General features: G+C 41.8%; 1 protein-coding gene across 1 annotated transcript in view; it reads right to left on the bottom strand.

Moving 5' to 3' along the window:
- The window catches only part of LOC142213858 (disintegrin and metalloproteinase domain-containing protein 10-like), a 60,762-nt gene that overhangs the window by 13,487 nt on the left and 25,346 nt on the right, over window positions 1-21,929 (bottom strand). Inside the window, exons 7-11 of the mRNA XM_075282421.1 lie at window positions 14,918-15,010; window positions 11,955-12,123; window positions 7,383-7,552; window positions 6,638-6,809; window positions 1,494-1,638 (exon numbers count right to left, since the gene is read on the bottom strand). Of these exons, the coding sequence (XP_075138522.1) occupies window positions 1,494-1,638; window positions 6,638-6,809; window positions 7,383-7,552; window positions 11,955-12,123; window positions 14,918-15,010 (749 nt within the window). The remainder of the gene's footprint in view (window positions 1-1,493; window positions 1,639-6,637; window positions 6,810-7,382; window positions 7,553-11,954; window positions 12,124-14,917; window positions 15,011-21,929) is intronic.

Raw genomic sequence — 21,929 nt, 5'->3', positions numbered from 1 at the left:
ATCCACCCTGATTTCCCCAAACTCTGCTGGTTAGAGGCTGAATCCACCCTGATTTCCCCAAACTCTGCTGGTTAGAAGCTGAATCCACTCTGATTTCACAAAACTCTGCTGGTTAGAGGCTGAATCCACCCTGATTTCCCCAAACTCTGCTGTTAGAGGCTGAATCCACCCTGATTTCCCCAAACTCTGCTGGTTGGAGGCTGAATCCACCCTGATTTCACCAAACTCTGCTGATTAGAGGCTGAATCCACCCTGATTTCCCCAAACTCTGCTGGTTAGAGGCTGAATCCACTCTGATTTCACAAAACTCTGCTGGTTAGAGGCTGAATCCACCCTGATTTCCCCAAACTCTGCTGGTTAGAGGCTGAATCCACTCTGATTTCACCAAACTCTGGTATTTAGAGGCTGAATCCACCCTGATTTCCCCAAACTCTGCTGTTAAAGGCTGAATCCACCCTGATTTCCCCAAACTCTGCTGGTTAGAGGCTGAATCCACTCTGATTTCACCAAACTCTGGTGGTTAGAGACTGAATCCACCCTGATTTCCCCAAACTCTGCTGGTTAGAGGCTGAATCCACCCTGATTTCCCCAAACTCTGCTGGTTAGAAGCTGAATCCACCCTGATTTCCCCAAACTCTGCTGGTTAGAGGCTGAATCCACCCTGATTTCCCCAAACTCTGCTGGTTAGAGGCTCAATTCACTCCAAGGGCCTAAAACACTGCTGGTGCAAGGCTCAACTAAGTTAAAGGGCCTAAAACTCTGCTGGTAAGAGGCTGAAGTCACCTAAAGGGCCTCAATCTCTGCTGGTAGCTCAGCTTATGGGCCTCTAACTTAATTTAGAAGGGCTCACGTTCAGGGACAGAAAAGTGAATTTTGGATGGTCTAACCACATCACACACACACATCCACAATGACAGTTAAGGGTCGGTACTGTTGGATTTCCCATTGCCTATTCCATCTGTGGTTGTCATGGGCAACGTGATTTAAAGGGGCGCTTGTTAAGGTTTCATTAGAGTAAAATTTGGGTTTCAGTCCATAGAATTGGGGAGGAAAAAAGGTTTCCAGGTATTTTTCCCCTTTCATAGTGGTTTTTTTGAGTGTGGAAAGTGTGTAGTTGATAGGCTGTGATATTGGGGTAAAACTGTGACTTGGGCGTGTTAGATGCCCCCAGGCATGCTTCCCCTGCTGTCCCAGTTGCATTCCAGAGGTGTTGGTATCATTTGCTGAGGTGTCATAGTGGACTTGGTGACCCTCCTGAGTCGAACATTGGTTTCCCCCTAAACGAGTATTTTTACCCCATAGACTATAATGGGGTTCGAAGTTCCATCGAACAGTTGAGTATTGAGCGGCTACTCGAATCGAACTTCGAACATTTCACTGTTCGCTCATCTCTAATTATTATCCTATATTATATACCGTATATAGTAGCAGGTATAAAATTTCATTTTAAGATTAGTTATTTCTATGTCTTTTGTTATCTTTGAAAAACATACCTGCACTGTTTCCCAGGCTTTAATGTGCACTGCAAACCATCTCCTGCATAAGCACCATAACAGCATGGGTCATTGTCCTTCAAACCCACATCACATTGCTCTCCATCTTCTACTATTTGATTACCACATGTTGGCCGTCCACTTTCTGAAAAATTAGCACATGAACAAGAATTTCACATGTCACATATAAAGCAGTTTCATTTGAAGGGCCACTTTTAAAAAGGATATTTCAGATTCTAAATATTGATGATCTAACCTTGGTATTGGAGATGGCGACTCTCTATGAGAAAATCTGTTTAGTGAATAGACATTGGGTAGTCCTTATAGTGCTCATGTCATAGGGAGTATAAAAGCTTGAACACTATCGATCAGCTTCAGTTGCTGTAATGGTGGACATGAAAACAGATCTGTGATCCATCTCACTGCATCTTAGCTAGGCTATAGGCAGCACAGTTCAGAAAATTCAGGAATTCCAGCAATAGTTATAGGAGGACTTAGAGAATAAAGCAATTATACAGAGGCAGATTAGCGCTAGAATTCAATAGACATCGATAGGGCAGGTTCACTCTATAGATAGTAAGTGATTGGCATCTGTGCTACTGCTGCAGTGGTTACATAGACAGGTAACCATTTCATCGCCAATAATTTAATATTCTCTGACAGTACTTGTAATAGACCAATTTAATCTCTATACACATTGTTTAGGCTAAGGCCCCATTTAGCGGGCTGCAGCAAAAAGGTGTTGCAGGAAAAACTGCAGCTGAAACGCATTGGTTTTTTTTTCCTGTAGCACTTTTCATAGAAAGTCCAGAGAGGTTTCCTCTACAGCCTTTCTGCTTCAATTACACCTGTAAGGAAACCACCGCCATTTCAGTGAATATAATTAACATGCTGTGATGTCGGGTAATAAATTATGGCAGCCGCTCAGGAGCTGAGCAACTGACATAACCACTTTATTATATCCAGTAGAAAAAGAGAAATTCGCCGGCAGCTCTCCGTGAATAAAATATAACTTTTATTGTCAACACATCTTAAAATGACAAAAACTAGTTGCATCTAGTTTTTGTCATTTTAAGATGTGTTGACAATAAAAGTTATATTTTATTCACGGAGAGCTGCCGGCGAATTTCTCTTTTTCTACTGGATCTTGCTACGCTCAAGAAATAGAGCGTGCCGTGCACCCCGAACTCATCATTACAAGTCGATATTTCTACACATAAGGGTGAGCGAAAAACTTTTTTCTATTTTTGTACACTTTATTATATGTCTACGGGGAGATTTAATACCAATTTACAAATACATGAAGGGACAATACAAAGAACTTTCTAATGATCTTTTTACTCCTAGGCAGTGACAGTGACAAGGGGACATCATCTACATCTGGAGGAGAGAAAGTTTTGCCAGCAACATAGAAGGGGATTCTTCACAGTAAGAACAGCGAGGCTATGGAACTCTCTGCCCCAGGAAGTGGTGATGGCGGATTCATTATACAAGTTCAAAGAGGGCCTGGATGCCTTTCTTGAAGAGAACAATATTATGGGTTATGGGTCCTAAATTCTGGTAAGGACATGATGATCCAGGGTTTAATACTAACTCCCAGATTGGAGTTAGAAACAATTTTCTTTTTCCCCTGATATGGGTCAATTGGCATAAGCCTCATGTTTTTTTTGCCTTCTTCTGGATGAACACTGTAGGGCATTGTAGGGTTATTGGTTGTACTTAATAGACTGATGTCTTCATCCAACCTCATCTACTATGTAACTCTGTAACTGACTCATACAGCTTCAATTACATGACCTTATTTATTAAAAGATGGTTGGGCCATTGTATTGAACAAGTCATCCTACCTCTTGTGTCTCCCTATTTCCTTGTAAGAACTGTCAAGCAGGAACCTCACTCCAATTGTTTAATATGTTAATTATTTGTCAAATTGTAAAGTCAAATACTGTCTGCTCATATACCTTCTGATGTGTTAAGTGCTGTGTAATATGTTCGCACTTTATAAATAAGGACTAAACAATATCCTACTGTGAATTAAATGAATGAGACAAGTAATCAAAACCTTCATCTACATTTTCAGGAAATGCAACAATCCTGTGGCTACTGTCAATGCCACCAAAACCAAAAGTAGTGTTGCTGGCGCTGCTAGTGTTTAGTGTTTGCAAGCTTGTTTACTTGTCCCATCATTTTGCCTTGTCCCTTGTCTTACTTTTTTACAGTCTTTTACTGCACACTGCTTCATTATTAGGCTGCATTCACACTGAGTAACGCTGGCGTTTTTTGTGCTTATTTTTGCACATAGCGCCGCGTTAACACCGTGTATACGCCGCGTTAACACCGGGCAACGCCAACGCAAAATAGCGTGGCGTAACGCGGCGTTAATGCGGCGTTAACGCGGCGCTATGTGCAAAAATAAGCACAAAAAACGCCAGCGTTACTCAGTGTGAATGCAGCCTTATAGTGATTTTCAAGAATTCCGACACTGTGAGTTTTACAAAAAAGTACTTAAAGGGATTCTACCACTAAAACACATTTTTTTCTAGTTAACACGTCGGAATAGCCTTTAAAAAGGCTATTCGTCTCCTACCTGTGGAAGTGCTCTCCGCCGCGCCGTTCGTTCAAAATACCGGTTTGTACTGGTATGCTAATTAGTTCTCTCGCAGCGATGGGGGCGTCCCCATCGCAGGAGCAACGATGGGGGCGTCCCCATTGCAGCTCGAAAACCGACCGCAGCGCCGCCTCTCTGGTCTTCGGTGTCCTCCCCTTGCTTCTTCAGCGTCTGTCGGACACCTGCGCAAGTACGCTCTGTTCGGCGAAGATTGCCGAACGTACTGCGCATGCGTGAAATTGCGGTGCCCACACTATGGCTGGGACTGCAATTTCGCGCATGCGCAGTACGTTCGGCAATCTTCGCCGAACAGAGCGTACTTGCGCAGGCGTCCGACAGATGCTGAAGAAGCAAGGGGAGGACACCGAAGACCAGAGAGGCGGCGCTGCGGTCGGTTTTCGAGCTGCAATGGGGACGCCCCCATCGCTGCTCCTGCGATGGGGACGCCCCCATCGCTGCGAGAGGACTAATTAGCATACCAGTACAAACCGGTATTTTGAACAAACGGCGCGGCGGAGAGCACTTCCACAGGTAGGAGACGAATAGCCTTTTTAAAGGCTATTCCGACGTGTTAACTAGAAAAAAATGTGTTTTAGTGGTAGAATCCCTTTAAAGATAAGCAGCTTTAAATAACAGAGTTTTTTGTTTTCTAATTATTGCGGGCTGTAAGGGTGCGTTCATACGATGTAACGTGCCGCGTGATGTGGCACGTATACAGCGTGTGAGAGTTTACGGCGCGCAAACTCTCACACGCCGTATACGTGCCACATCACGCGGCACATTACATCGTGTGAACGCACCCTTAGACTGTATATTGGATTAACAGCAACCAAAAAAAAAATGTTTAAATAGATAGATTAGATTATTTTTCTAAATTTATAAGGTTCCAATACTGTGTATATGAGCACAAACCAAAAAAATGCTGAAGTAGATTTTTTTTTTCAGTTTAACACTCTGGCAAACTATTTTTGAGCACAGCAAATAAAATTTCATGAAATAACAAGAGCAAAGTGTTAAACTGTATATTGGGTGATCGACAACAAAAACACAGCTTAAATAACTGATTTGTATATATGAATTTGAGCATAAATGTTATGAAATAAATGTAGACTCTTGTTCAAAAAAACTCTTAACAAAAGATTTTTCACTAGCAGGAGCTGTAGACTGACGGTCAGTAACAAGTATGTTTAAACACTGTGCATACAGCAGCTCCATCATTCCTATCTATGATTTCTATAACTACCGTATATACTCGAGTATAAGCCAAGTTTTTTTGACCAGCCGCAATAGTAATGTATAGAATCTCCAATAAAATAGTGAAAAAAGCTTTAAAAAAATATATTATAAAATAAATAAAAGTTCTAAATTACTCCTTTCCCTAGAATACATATAAAAGTATAAAATTACTATGAAACACACACACATTAGGTATCCCTGTTCCGTCGCGAAGGGGTTAATAGGAGCACTGCAGATACCCTATATTCAGCCAGACTGAATTCCAAGTGGGGGAAAAAATCCCAGTCCTCAAGCTCAGGGAAGGGGCAGACAGACAACCAAAACACCCCCTCCCCTTCCCCACTAACCAGTAATTACTGCACCCAAAAACTCCAACCATTTTAATTTTTGAAATTTTCCAGGAGCTGCTGCATTTCCCCCCTTGGCTTATACTCGAGTCAATAAGTTTTCCCATTTTTTTGTGGTAAAATTAGGTGCCTCGGCTTATATTCGGGTTGGCTTATACTCGAATATATACGATAATCTGCCTATATTTGCTTATGTCTGACTAAATTCCCCCTTATACCTAACTATTGCTTGCAATCGTAAGCTTTTCACAACTGATGCAGTGAGATGATACATAGCCCCTTCACTATCTCCACCATTACTGTAATGTCTTGTGATGCTTACAGCACCTTATATAGTGTATATGACGTCAGCACTGTGAGTTGTCCACCTACTACTATAGAGCATATATCAGCAGATGTCAGGTGGTGCTAAAATGTCACATAGTGATTCTCACACACGTGTCTCTATTTTTATTCGTCAGGACGAATCGGCATTAGTTTGGTTTTATTAAAATACGAACAATTAGAATACTAAGGTTGAACCCAGTTTATGACAAATTGGTTCACCCATCTTTACTAAGCAATGAAAAATCTGATTTCGATTACTTACTCTATAGATAAGTCATCAATATTTAAGTTCTGGAAAGTACCTTTAACGATGACCCCTGTCCAAATGGCCTATGAGCAAAACTGAAAGTCACTTTAGTGGATTCAATCCATTTATTTATTACATGGATGGCCGTACAACAGATAGGCCTTGGCTTTTACTGAAAAGTCAACTTTTTGCCAGAGTGCGGGGGAAAACTTCTCCCAGATTTGCTGCTGACTCTTACAGTATTAGTATTATTTAAGAATCCACTTAATTTTCACATGATTGGTTCTTTATGTTTCTTTCTACTATATATAATTTTTGTATACATATATATTTTTTGCTTGTAAGATAATACAAAAAGTGCGCAAAAGCATTTACTTACCAACAAAACACCTGTCTTTTTTTACTTTTAAAAGCATTGACATGTAATAAATTGAACAAATAGAAAATTTGTCATTATTGTACTGATTTCCATCCATTGCATAAGGAAACATCAAATAATTTCCATTAAGACTGGAGACAGAAAAATTTGCACATTCTTTGCTTTGGTCATGCTGAAACAGAAACAAGACATTTGACATTAGAAATATTCTATACAACTTTAGACTCTAAAATATAGAACTTTTATTAAACTTCAGCAAATTCTTATTTTTTTTACTCTATTTGCATTTATTTGGCCAACGATAGATGATTATTTCCATGCAGAGAGGAAAACACTTGGAAATGAATTGGAAATGCTAAATTTCGATCTGCTTGAATCCTCTCTTTACCCCAACATTTACTCAGTAGGATCTCGTAACATAAGACAGTCAAACAATCCCAGTGAAATTAGTGAAATCTACATAATCAAATAGGTGGCCATATTGTGGACATTGACATATGTATATGAATTATAGACAATCTACACTAATTGAGGGCATATTAACAAATGGCCGATGTGATCTCTACATTCCTAACTTCTAATAATTTGCAGTGTTACCAATAGCGACTAGTTTTTTTTGCAAATATAAATACACAGATAAATTTCCTTAACTTCCAGTATGAATCATAAATGGCATAGTCAAATATTTTATAGTTTTCCCCCCATCCCCTGAAAACCTGTAACTACAATATATAATCCTACTTACAGGAGAACCCATGCTGTGTCCCAATTCATGCGCCAGAGTTATATGGATAAGTCTTGGTGGCAAATATTGGCCATACTTTTGTATTGTTATTATTCCAGTGTTAAGTGACCCATCTGTGTCAGGTGCGTCTTGTAATTTTGAAAACTTAGAACATATACCGCCAAGATTCCCTGTGGAAACATAACACATACTGGGTAGATTTGCCAATAATCCAGTGCAATTTAAAAAGTGTTACATAATAAATGGGGTACAAACATGAATTACAGTTTTTGGTGCAAGTTAAAGGGGTGTTCCGGTCAGTAACCCAGTGTCATATACAGTGAAAATAGCCTACTTTTAGCACTGTCTACTGTATAGAAGAGGCACTGGCGTAGGGAAGCTCCGCTTCTATTACTTGATTCTTGCTTGATCAACTTGATCAGTTCATTGGAGTGGAGAATGTGTGTCAGACCTGTGGCGTAAATACTGGGGTAGCAGCTGCCACAGGGCCTGGCACATTAGGGAGCCCGGTGGGCCCCTGAAGTTTTTTTTTTTTAATAGGGGTTACTCCAGCAGGTAGCAGGTCCTATTTACTTACTGATCCCTGCTCCTGCTCACGGGAAGTGGAGATGCCTGTGAACAGGAGTGGGGATCAGTAAGTGAGGCCGTGGGCCCTCCAACAAACACTGCTATCATGAACATACAAACCACTGTTACTTACCTTTCTGGCGCTACAGCAGGCTTTGGGTCTACTTGGTGACATCCTAGATGTCACATGGGTTAGACCGGCATCATTATGCATAGCAGCGCCAACCTGGGTCATGTGAAGTCTGTTACTAACATTGAAGAGGGCCAAAAGTAGCAGGGAGTGCGCCGGAGGCAGGGAAAGTTCCGTAACAGTGTTTTTATGTTTGTATGCTCGGCTGAGTCTATGATCATTATACTCTGTACTTATATACTCTGTAATCCTGTGTGTGCATTGGCCACTATGGAGCATACTACTGCGTGAGCGGGGGCACGGTGGGACATTATACTGTCTAGAGACCACTTTGGGACTTATAAATGTGTGTAAATGGGGTTTTATTCTGTGTAGGGGCCAGGAAAGGGGGTGCTATACCCTTGGTGCCCAGTTTTTGCTAATAACGTCACTGTGTCAGAACCTCATAGATTAGATACTGATGAACTGTCCAGTTCCCCTTTAGGCTAAGGCCCCACATAGCAAGCTGTGTTCAAAAAGCACAGTGGGAAAAAACACAGCAGAAACGCATCGCCGTTTTTGCTGCAGCACTTTTAACAGAAAGTCTACAGAGGAAAACTGATTTCTGTTCCTTTTATCACCATATGGAAATGCCAGACTTTCCATAGGTTTAACTGATATGCTGCAATTTATAGAAATCCCAGTGTTTTTTTTAAATCAAAGCATTTCTAATGCAGATTTTTTTTTTGTACAATGTGTGGATGGGACTAGCTGTGGTCAAATTGCGGTATTTACACTACGTGGGGCCCTGGCCTTAATGTTTTCATCAAAAATAAGCCTGCAGTATGGATATAAATTAAAGAACATATAAATAAATACCCATAATACATGAGGTTTTACCAGGGTCAGACTGGGGTGTCCAGGGCCCACAGTGGAATTGTTTCTAGGGGCCCACCGACAGGAACTTGCAAATCAGTGGTACCGAGACACGACAGCTAAAGGTAATAACATGTCGGGAGCCATTCTGCTCACCCACTATACCATGTGCACTACCTAAACCTACAGTCATGGCCAAAAGTTTTGAGAATGATACAAATATTAATTTTTACAAAGTCTACTGCTTCAATTTTCCTAATGGCAATTTGCATATACTCCAGAATGTTATAAAGAGTGATCAGCTTAACAGCAATTACTTGCAAAGTCAATATTTGCCTAGAAAATGAACTTTATCCCCCAAAACACATTTCAACATCATTGCAGCCCTGCCTTAAAAGGACCAGCTAACATCGTTTCAGTGATTGCTCCATTAACACAGGTGTGGGTGTTGATGAGGACAGGGCTGGAGATCAATCTGTCATGATTAAGTAAGAATGACACCACTGGACACTTTAAAAGGAGGCTGATGCTTGTCATCATTGTTGCTCTTCTGTTAACCATGGTTATCTCTAAAGAAACATGTGCAGTCATCATTGCACTGCACAAAAATGGCCTAACAGGGAAGAGTATCGCAGCTAGAAAGATTGCACCTCAGTCAACAATCTATCGCATCATCAAGAACTTCAAGGAGAGAGTTTCCATTGTTGGCAAAAAGGCTTCAGGGCGCCCAAGAAAGACCAGCAAGCGCCAGGACCGTCTCTTAAAAGTGTTTCAGCTGTGGGATCGGGCTACCAGCAGTGCAGAGCTTGCTCAGGAATGGCAGCAGGCAAGTGTGAGTGCATCTGCACGCACTGTGAGGCGGAGACTGTTGGAGCAAGGCCTGGTCTCAAGGAGGGCAGCAAAGAAGCCACTTCTCTCCAGAAAAAACATCAGGGACAGACTGATATTCTGCAAAAGGTACAGGGAGTGGACTGCTGAGGACTGGGGTAAAGTCATTTTCTCTGATGAATCCCCTTTTCGATTGTTTGGGACATCTGGAAAACAGCTTATTCGGAGAAGACGAGGTGAGCGCTACCAACAGTCTTCTCTCATGCCAACTGTAAAGCATCCTGAAACCATTCATGTGTGGGGTTGCTTCTCAGCCAAGGGAATCAGCTCTCTCACAGTCTTGCCTAAAAACACAGCCATGAATAAAGAATGGTACCAGAATGTCCTCCAAGATCAACTTCTCCCAACTGTCCAAGAGCAGTTTGGCGATCAACAATGCCTTTTCTAGCATGATGGAGCACCTTGCCATAAAGCAAAGGTGATAACTAAATGGCTCAGGAACAAAACATAGAGATTTTGGGTCCATGGCCTGGAAACTCCCCAGATCTTAATCCCATTGAGAACTTGTGGTCAATCATCAAGAGACGGGTGGACTGATTGTGACGGGTGGACTAAAAGCATTGACTGTGCAAGAATGGACTGCTATCAGTTATTTGGTCCAGAAGATTGAGAGCATGCCAGGGAGAATTGCAGAGGTCCTGAAGAAGAAGGGTCAACACTGCAAATATTGACTTGCTGCATTAGCTCATTCTAACTGTCAATATAAGCTTTTGTTACTCATAATATGATTGCAATTATATTTCTGTATGTGATAAAAACATCTGACAAACACACATAAAAACCAGAGGGCAGCAGATCATGTGAAAATATAATATTTGTGTCATTCTCAAAACTTTTGGCCATGACTGTACTGCTACACCTTGTATGGCAAGTGAACAGCATGGCTCCTAGAAATGTTACCATTTCCTGTAGCTGCTCTGTCCTAGAAAAGCTGATCTACAGAGGTCCTGGCTGTTGTATCATCGCAGATGTAATACTGATGGTCTATCCTAAGGACAGACCATCAATATTAGAAAGATGGATAAATCCTGTAAAGTGGTCGTCCAGGAATTGGAGCAACTCATGTGCTGGGCAGGAGGTGTAAAATAAAAAAAAAAAAAAAAAAAGAATACTCATCTGTCCCCAGCACTCCATTGTGCGCCACCAGTGTCCATTCGGTCTCGTGCTGGCACCTCCTTGCTGGCAGTCCTGCACCTCATGTGACCACTGAGACCAATTAGGTACAGGATTTCCAGAAATGAAGCCATGAGACTGAACAGACATAGGCAGGGGACAACGGGGTGCTGGGGACAGGTGTGTATACTTATATACCATATATACTCACACATATACATTCATATGCCATATATAAATCATATATATACTTATATGAATGTATGAATACTATATATACTCACATATATACATACACTCACGCATACACATTATTATAGCATACTGTATATACTCACACATACCTGTATACCAACATACAGTACTCATACAGTATACAAGACACATACTTTACACAAATGTGCACATATATACATATTAAACATACATATTTTACTAAAAGTATATACTCACATATTCCAGCAGTGAAACATTGCAGCAGATGGCTACTGTCTTCCCCACATGCTACGATGTGAGAGACATCTCACTGTGAGGGGAGGGGAAGGGAGAAAGTCCGGGCAGCAGGGACGAGACTTCATAGGAAAGCAGCATAGCAGCTGCAGGTAAGTTAAGGAAGAGGCCATTAGCTGATGCTGAAGCTGCACATGCTGTCCTCTGATATGTACAGCTTCAGCATCAGCTAATCGGGGCCCCTATGTGTTGAGGCAAATGCATTGGTCAGATGCCGATCGGGCCCTGACCAATGCATCTGCATTGGTAAAATTAAAACTTTCAGTCAGGGCTCGGGGGCCCATCGGGGGATTCACCGGTTCCCCAGTGGGCCAGTCCGACCTTGGGTTTTACAAAATGCAGCAAAAGTGGTTGGTAAACAACGTTTCATGTCCTACTATCTCTACTAATAAAAGTAAATGCAGCAAGACAACAGTCAAGATAAAGTTTGCTTAAAATTTTTATGTAAACATTACTCTCATTTCACACTTTATACTTGTTCTTTGTTTCTACATTTGCTATGCAGTTACCTTCCTTTCCAGTCCACGCAAGCCCCAGGATCCCATTGTAATCTCTATTTGTCAGCAAGTAGGAGAGACAAACATTATTCCAGTTGAAGTTGGAGTATAACATTAGAAGCTTTTCTGGCCCAATATAAGCTGCATGCATAGCATTATTTGGCTCTTTCTCTTGAATTATCTGAAGCAATAAACAACAATAAATTCACAATGAAATATGATTGGCACATTGTAAAAATTGCAGCTTAGTACATATATGACCCCCTTCCTCCATACAGTGGTCACTTGGTCTTGTCATGTGGCTGCTTGATTCAATAAATTCTGATGCTGTAGGATGAAGTGGGCTGCTGAACAGCAACGCAGAAGCCATGCACAAGGTCAGCTGATGTGCAGTCAAGTCAGCTACACTTCGTCCAGCAGCACCAAATCTATTTGATAAAGGGGCCATGCGAAGAATGTAAGAGACTATGACCAATATACATTTTTAATAAGCATAAATTAGAAATGCATTTAATTTCTATTGAAATGGCCTCAATTAGCCATTAGTCTGACTGAGTTACAGCACGGCCATGCAACCAACACACGTGATTTCACTTTGTGAGAAGAAAGCAGGCACGTTTTCTAATCATGTGAAAAAGCTATTCTATTAGCTCACCAATATTCACACATGGAAGGACTGAAGTGCCCGAATGCTAAGGAATGCTCCGTGGACTCCTATGAGCAAACAAAATCCAATTGTAAAGACCAAAATGTTCCAGCATCCAAATGGCAATAATATCCAAAGTCTTAAAAAATAACTTTTAATAATGCATGATAAAAAGAAGGTAACTAGAGATGAGCGAACAGTGTTCTATCGAACACATGTTCGATCGGATATCAGGCTGTTCGATGTGTTCGATTCGAATCGAACATCACGTGGCAAACTCCAAAAAAATTCGATTCCCCTCCCACCTTCCCTGGCACTTTTTTTTGCACCAATAACAGCGCAGGGAAGGTGGGACAGGAACTACGACACCGGGGGCATCGAAAAAAATCGGAAAAAGTCATTGGCTGCCAAAATCAGGTGACCTCCATTTTAGACGAATAGTGGATTTCAAATCCGGGTCATATGAGAATGTGAACTTTGTGACTAAGAGACAGGGATAGCTGTACAGGCAGGGATAGCTAGGGATAACCTTTATTTAGGTAGGAATGTTATTAAAAATAACTTTTTGGGGCTCTATCGGGTGTGTAATTGTGATTTTTGTGACATAAACTTTTTCCAATAGGAATGCATTGGACAGCGCTGATTGGCCAGAGTACGGAACTCGACCAATCAGCGCTGGCTCTGCTGGAGGAGGCGGAGTCTAAGATCGCTCCACACCAGTCTCCATTCAGGTCCGACCTTAGACTCCGCCTCCTCCAGCAGAGCCAGCGCTGATTGGCCGAAGGCTGGCCAATGCATTCCTATTGGTAGCAGTGCTGAGCCAGTTCTGCTCAACTACACTGTGTGCCAGTCAGCCCATCTGATATAGCAGAGCCGAGTGTGCTACAGCAGAGCACCGGCACACTGTGTAGTTGAGCAGAACTGGTTCAGCACTGCTACCAATAGGAATGCATTGGCCAGCCTTCGGCCAATCAGCGCTGGCTCTGCCGGAGGAGGCGGAGTCTAAGGTCGGACCTGAATGGAGACTGGTGTGGAGCGATCTTAGACTCTGCCTCCTCCAGCAGAGCCAGCGCTGATTGGTCGAATTCCGTACTCTGGCCAATCAGCGCTGGCCAGTGCATTTCTATGGGGAAAAGTTAGCTTGCGAAAATCGCAAGCTGACAGGGATTTCCATGAAATAAAGTGACTTTTATGCCCCCAGACATGCTTCCCCTGCTGTCCCAGTGTCATTCCAGGGTGTTGGTATCATTTCCTGTGGTGTGTTAGTGGACTTGGTGGCCCTCCAGACACGGATTTGGGTTTCCCCCTTAACGAGTATATGTTCCCCATAGACTATAATGGGGTTCGAAACCCGTTCGAACACTCGAACAGTGAGCGGCTGTTCGAATCGAATTTCGAACCTCGAACATTTTAGTGTTCGCTCATCTCTAAAGGTAACAAAAGTTACAAGAGGTACCCAAGATCCATTCAGCCTACAAGTTTCAGGGCGTGCTGCCCCCTACTCATAGCTCAAATCCTGGATAACTCCTTTTGGCTGAGGCCCCACGTCACAGAAACGCATGTTAATTTGTTGCAGATTTTTCTGCATTTTTTGAGCCAAAGTCAGGAGTAGGTTTTACAGAAGGGAAATATCTAAGTACTTCCGTTATATTTTCCATTTCAAGCACCCTGCCATAAAAAAATAAAAGGCAGACAAAACTGGGAGCTTCAATAGATTCCTGGCTGTTATGTCAATGGGACGCTGGACCCGGATCTTGTTCTGGGTGGCGACGATTCCCGGAAAAATTGTGCCTTGGTCAGTGTTCACTGAGGTGCCGGCAGGTTAATGTCCATGATCAGTACGAGCACTAGCATTAGATCGTATAATACAGATGTTGGGAAGAGGTTAAAGAGGACTTTTCACCACCATCACCAAGTCCAGCTCTTTACATCAATTAATAAATGCTGTACCACTGGATCTAAGACAGTGGGATTTTTTTCTCTAGCCCCCACCATTCTTGAGCACTTAATGCTCTTAGTTTTGGTGTCTGATATGCTATTTAGTCTCTGTACTGTTAGAAGGGTGGTGTCAGGCAGGAGCAGACAAGGGGTGTGATTCTCAGCTCTGACACTGGCGGTCTATGATTGGAGCTCTGAATCACAAACCCTGCCTGATATCGCCCTTCTGATGTTACAGAGCTTAAATAGCACATCAGGCATCAAAACTAACTGTTCTTGTTGCTCTGGAATGATGGAGACTTGTAGTTGAATTGGTGAAAGTAGAGAAAGGTTCACTTTAATTCTGCCTTAAAACACAACCAGAATCATTTCCTCATCAATACATACTTACATTTAACACCTTTACTTTGAAGTTGATATGTTTGATGCCATTGAAGTCTACATGATCATATATTGCATTTACTGATCTCATGTATCCAGCAATCTATAAATATAAGAATGTTAAAATATAAATTCCAGCATTGCAATACATAAAGCAAAACCGAACTAAATCACTTTAAAGTGCAACTGGGAACTCTTTCTGGGCTACAGGTTCTATTTATAATATAAAACTTTGAGAGCCAGGTTTTTTGTAAGTCCCTTTATTTTGCAGTTTTTTGTTGTTTTTTTTGATTGTTGATTTAGTACAGATTGCTGCCCAGAAATGCTACTTATAAATCATAGTGTGTACCCACACTGACCACATTAAAGGGTGCAGCGTAATGCCTAGGTCTCACCTACTGTATATTAAAAGTTTGCATAAATAACACAAATGTAATTCTAAAGCAGGGGTGGGCAATTAATTTTCCCATGGGGCCGCATAAGAAATTGAGGGCCGTGCCACGGCAAATTTAGCTCCACCCACTTCTATGTTGACTCTGCCCATTCCCAATCATCTTTCCATGTGCCCCACAAAGTATAATCCTCCTACAGTCACCCGTACATTACATGCCCCCACATTATAACGTTCTCCTCCAAAAGTCCCACAGTATTAAGATCCTCTCCTGGTGCCCCAGTATAAACTAGCAGAAACCGGAGGGGACATGAAACTGGGGCAGCTGGAGGGGGACATTAAACAGTGAGGGTAGTTGGAGGGGGACATGAAACTGGGGGCAACTAGAGGGGGACACTAAAATCGGGAAGCTGAAAGCAAACATTAAACCGTAGGGGTAGCTGGAGGGTGACATTAAACAGGTGGCAACTAAAGGCAGATGGGTCCCCCTACAGCTTCCTCCACGGTTTAATGCCCCCTCCAGTTGTCCCCAGTTTAATGTCCCACCGTTTAAGTGCCCTCTTCATCTACCCCTAGTTTCGTGTCTCCCCCCCCCTCCATTTCTCCCTCAGTTTCATATCCCCCTTTATTTGTGCCATTTCATGTTCCCCCTCCATCTCTCCCCCAGTTTCATGCCCCCCCTCCATCTGCCATCTCTGCCCTAGTATAACATTCCCCTTCCATCTCTGCCCCTAGGTTACTGAGACACACACAGATGTACAGACAGACAGACAGATATAGACACACATAGACACACACACACATACAGACAGACACATATAGACACACACACATACAGACAGACACATATAGACACACATACAGACAGACAGACACATATAGACACACATAGACACACATACAGACAGATAGACACACATACAGACATACAGACACATATAGACACACATACAGACACATATATACACACATACAGACACTCTCCCCCCCGGCATCTCACCTTACATCTCTCAATACCTTATGACACACTCCACATCTCTCCATCTTCCTGCCGGCACTAAGACACGCCCCCTAGACACACCTCCCTAGACATGCCCCCTAGTCAAGCTGTGCGGGCCGGACTGAATCAGTCAGAGGGCCAGATGTGGCCCGGGGGCCGGGCTTTGCCCAGGCCTGTTCTAAAGCATATAAAAGGCTATAGATTTTTAAACACAAGAAAAAAATGGCTGACCTCTAAAGCAATATTTGAAGTGATTCTTATATGCATTCTAGCCTTTACTTATGTATGAAAATAACAGCTTTCTAGGCTATTCTATAAACTGCAGTTAAATACATTTATTGAACTTTATATACTAGATAATTATCTCTATTGTCAAATATCAAATGTATGTTAACTGTATAAAATGCATAAAAATTTAAATCTAAAAATGTATAAAGCTAATTCAAATTTTAAAATTAGAAAACCAAAGCAATGCATTAATTCATTATAGTAGCAAACATAAAAATAATTTTTAAAAATCTTTACAATAATTAATTTTTATGCAAAAGTTTTCCTAGGCTTTGTAAATATTTATTAGGAATCCTACAAAGTAAGACCCCTAAGCATTGCCAGCTGAAGGGTCAGGGGACCCCCTGCAGGGTCAGGGGACCCCCTGCAAGCACGAGCACCAATTTCAAATGTATCAGTGTCTTTAACCCCTTCCCGCCGATGGCACTTTTAGACTTCCTGACCAAGCTCGATTTTTCAAAACTGACATGTGTCACTTTATGTGGCAATAACTTTGGAATGCTTTAATTTACCAAAGTGATTTTAAGATTGTTTTTTCGTAACACATTGTACTTCATGTTACTAGTAAATTTTGGTTGATATGTTTTGTGTTTAATTATGAAAAAATAGGAAATTTGGTGAAAATTTTGAAAAATATGCATTTTATAAAGTTTGAAATGATGTGCATTGCATACAGATAGTCAGACCGCCAAAATTATATAATAAATCTCATGTCCCAGATCTCTGCTTTATGTCGGCATCAAACTTTAGTCGCCCTTTTAATTTTTACGGACATTATAAGATTTACAAGTGAAACAACAATATTCAAAATTTTCAAGAAATTTTCAAAACCCATTTTTTAAGGGACTAATTCAGTTATGAATGGGTTTTGAAAGACCCTTGTATTAAAGTCCCCCATAAATCACCCCATTTTCAAAACTGCACCCCGTAAATAAGCCAAAACAACATATGCCTAGTAATTTAACCCTATAAGTGCTTAACAGGAATTAATACAAAATGGAGGTGAAATTTTCAAATTTGATTTTATTTTACTAATATTTTCGCTTAGCCCTAGAATTTGCACATTCACAAGGGGTTAAAGGAGAAAACGCATCCCACAATTTGTTAGGCAAGTTCTCCGGACTACCATAGTACCCCACTTGTGGGTGTAAACTAATATATGGACGCACCGCGAGACGCAGAAGGGAAGGCCCGCCAAGGAGCTTTTAGAGGGCAGATCTGGCTGTGATCAGTTTCAGGAATCATGTCGCATTTACAAAGCCCTTGAGGAGTCAAAACAGTGGAAACCTCTAGAAAGTGACCCCATTTTGAAAACCGCACCCCTCAAAGAATTTATCAAGTGATGTAGTGAGCATTAGTAACCCCGAAGTGAATATGTAAGCTGTGCAGAGTAAATTGGGTACACCAAATCCTATTCTATTTTCCCACTAGCTCCTATGACACTGACGGGGAAGAGGATCATTCTGGGGGATCAGCGCTGGTGTATTATCTTTCATAAGCTCTAAATCTGGGGTGTCCCCTGAAAATGTTCGTACAGCTTATACATTTCCTTCTAGTCGCAGCCACTTATGTCCTAATGATTTGGCGACTTTTAGGGTTTTTGTCTTCATATTGTACAAGCTAGATTTTTATTTTTATCTTCTGGCAATGTGGCCATATGAGGGCTTGGTGTTTGCGGTATTAGATATGCTTCTCAATGCCACCATTTTGGGGCCTGTAACTTATTGACTAGATTTTATTAACTCTTTCTGGGTGGGATGTAAAAGGAAACATCAATTCTGGCATTGCTTTTTAGCATTTATTTTTTTTCCCGTGCAGCGTACACTATAAGTAACATGTTACCTTTATTCTGCGGGTCGCTACGGTTACGGAGATACCTCATTTATATGATTTTTTAATGCGTTGCTATTTATGCAGAATAAAATTCAATTTAGGGAAAAAAATCAATTATTTTTGCATTGCCATCTTCTGAAAGGCATAACGTTTTTATTTTTCGCTAGACAGAGCTGGTTGAGGGCTTATTTTTTGCGGGAAGACCTCTTCTTTTTATTGGTACCATTTTGGTTTTCATCTGACCATTTGATTACTTTTTATTGAACATTTTGTAAGGGAAAGGTGGTGAATAATCATTATTTTGTGCGGTTTTCTATGGGGGTTTTTTACGCCGTTCGCCGTTCGGGTTAAATAATGTTTTAATTTTATTGTTCAGGTTATTATGGACGCGGCGATACCAAATATGTAATGTTTTTTTCTTTTTTTCTTTATTTTACATAATAAAGCATTTTATATGGGGAAAAGGGATTTTTGGGGCTTTATTTATTTCTATTTTATTTTAAACTTATTTAAACTTTTTTATTTTTACTTTTTTCTAACTTTTTTTTTCTGTCCCCATAGGGGATTGAAACAGTGATCGGCTGATCACTGCTTCAATAGAGATACGCTGCAATACACGTGTTACACGTGTATTGCATTGTATAGGAAGCTGTATAGGAAGCCTGCGTCTACACAGGCTGACAGCTTCATTTACGGCAGGATCAGCCAGGTACGAGGACGGGGTAAGTGATGGGGCAGACCCGGGGTAACTGATCAGACCCCGGGCTGCCCCCTACGAACACCGGCACCCCCCGAAACCGGCGCGGGGGGTGCCGATCGGCACCATATTACACTGTAACCCCGGAGGTGCCGGTGGTCATGTTGACCGCCGGCATATCAGGGGTTAACACCCGCGATCGGACCCGGTTCTGACCGCGGGTGTTACAGGGCATAGTCAGCCGTGTATTACGGCTGACACCCGCTGTGCATGGTGCGCACACAGTTTCTGTGTGCGCACCATGCATCCGCCGTAATAGTACGGCGGTTTGCGGGAAGCCCTTCCCGGCAGCGCCGTACTATTACGGCACATGTCGGGAAGGGGTTAATAGTTCCTCTTTAGAAATCTCCCCCTATATAATAGTTCCCCTAGTCTTATTAATAATATATCACCCTAATAAATAGCCCCCTTATTACTGGTAATAATAGTTCCTCTTTATAAATGTATATTGCTATTTAAAAGAAGGAACTATTATAGTATATAGTTCCCCAACTTTATTAATAATAGATTCCCTTTATAAATCTAAATATAATATATGTAAAATAGGAGCTATTTATGAGGAGTAACTATTACTAGTAAAGCTGGAGGAATTATTACCACACCCCATCATTAATAATAGTTCCCCACTAGATTTACCATTGATAGTTCCTTTTTATACATGCCCCTGTAAAGGAATTGCCAGAAGAGCAATTTTCAGTAGCTGCTGCTGAACCCTGGAAGGAAGAGAACAATAAGACAGTGAGTCTTAAGCTGAACCTGTCCCTTGTCCCTGCCTACTTGCCTCACTGGACTAGGTAGCAGACAACAACTGGGGGGCAATCCCTTCTTATGATATAGATGATAAAGAACACAGAACACAGACAAGACAAACAACAACAAATGGGAAGTTAGCTAGCCAAGGAGTCAGAACCAGTCAAGCAGCGCAATACAGAATCAAAATCCAGAAGAATAGTCACAAGAAAAGCCAAACAGTAATAGTAAAGCGCCAGCACACACAGAAAGGGATATAGTAAGCACTTTGATTGCAAGGAAAAGATGTCAATCACACAAGTAGGGATGAGGTTAAATATTTGAGGAACAGAAGGAAACAAAGGTGTAATGAGTGAGGTGGGAAATCAATTAAAGAAGTGAGGGGATAGAAAAGTTGTCAGACAGAGAACAAGAACCTAAAGCAAGGAATCATAGCTGCGCCTCGTGCCTCATAGCATGCAGCCGGAGGATGGTGCTGAAATTCGAACGGGCAATGATTTTATACCCCCTTATATAATAGTTCCTCTAGCCTTATCAATCATAGTCTCTCCTTATGAATAGAGATGAGCGAATACCGTAAGGTAAGGTAAGGTATTGTCATCATTTGCTGAGGTGTCATAGTGGACTTGGTGACCCTCCTTAGTCGAATAGTGGTTTCCCCTGAAACCAACATTTCTTCCCCATAGACTATAATGTGAATCAATATTCATTCGAATAGTCGAATATTGAGGGTCTAATGGAATCGAATATCGAATATTTCACTGTTCGCTCATCTCTACATATATATATATATATATATATATATATATATATATATATATATATATTGTAAGCCGATGGCTGGTCAGATAATGGAGGGGGTGTACATCTCACCCACACTACTAAGGTGGGTGAGATGAGAAAACTCCAGAAAGAACATTTCTCAGCAGATAACTATTGTCTGCTGAGGGTTATTTCAAAGTTCCAGTTCCTGGGCTAGATTTTTAGGGATGGCAGGTAGGATTGGTAGTGGGACCTGTCATTCCACCCCCCTCCAGTCCACACTTTGGGGATGTTCCAGCAGCGACTCAGCTGCAGAGAGTCTCCTTGTCAAGGAGGCTTAAGACGTCAGCTCCAGCAGCAGACTTGGAGCGGCAGAGCTTGGCTCGAGAGCAAAAGAGAGAGGTCATATTTTTGGAGCTGTGTCTTGAATGATTCTACTGGCTTTTGATTTCTGTGATTCTAGGTGAGGTAACCTATTCTATGTTTAGTTAGAGCCTAGCCGGGCAGGGATTTATTTTTGTATTGTTTCCTTTTGTTGCTGCACTACCTTTTTGAGTGAAAATAAACTCTACCTTTGTTTTGGGACTAAAAAATCTGGACTTTTGTGTCTATGCCACCCCACCTAGCAACCCCAGACCCTGACAATATATATATTGGACTCAAGAGCAGGTATGGCATCGGGAGGTGTGATGTAGTGACATCATCGAGCCCCGTCTTCTACATAGCCATCTATGTCAGAACAGGGACTTTATAGCTCCCTACTCTAGCATAAATGCCAATAGTATCGGTGTGCGTTATTAAGGCTGACCCAATCTGGGTCACCAGACCAAATATCTGGTGCTGTGGATCCCAGGGCCCCTTTGCCAGGGCCCTGGGCATTTGTCCAGTGTACCCTCATAAGCCACCCCTGATTGAGCTCCTGCTCTAAAGCATACTGCCCGCATATAGAATTGCATGTGCAACATAACAAAGCTTTTTTAAACTCCAATAGAGAAAGCCATGGCAAATGTTTAAGTTAACAACTACAATTAATTTATGTGTAGCCAGTAGCGTAACTACCGTGGTAGCAGCGATAGCGGTTGCTACAGGGCCTAGGACATTAGGGGGCCTGGCGATAGCCGCTTCCGCTGCGTTTTTTTAAATTCTTTTTTTATAGGTTGTTACCGGCTGGAGTAACTGCAACCAGTAACAGGCCCTATTTACTTACCTCTCCTGGCTCTGGGCAGGCTTCAGGCCTACTA

Source organism: Leptodactylus fuscus, chromosome 1 (assembly GCF_031893055.1).
Source record: "Leptodactylus fuscus isolate aLepFus1 chromosome 1, aLepFus1.hap2, whole genome shotgun sequence".
NCBI classification, from domain to species: domain Eukaryota; kingdom Metazoa; phylum Chordata; class Amphibia; order Anura; family Leptodactylidae; genus Leptodactylus; species Leptodactylus fuscus.
This window is presented reverse-complemented; position numbering and strand designations above follow the sequence as displayed.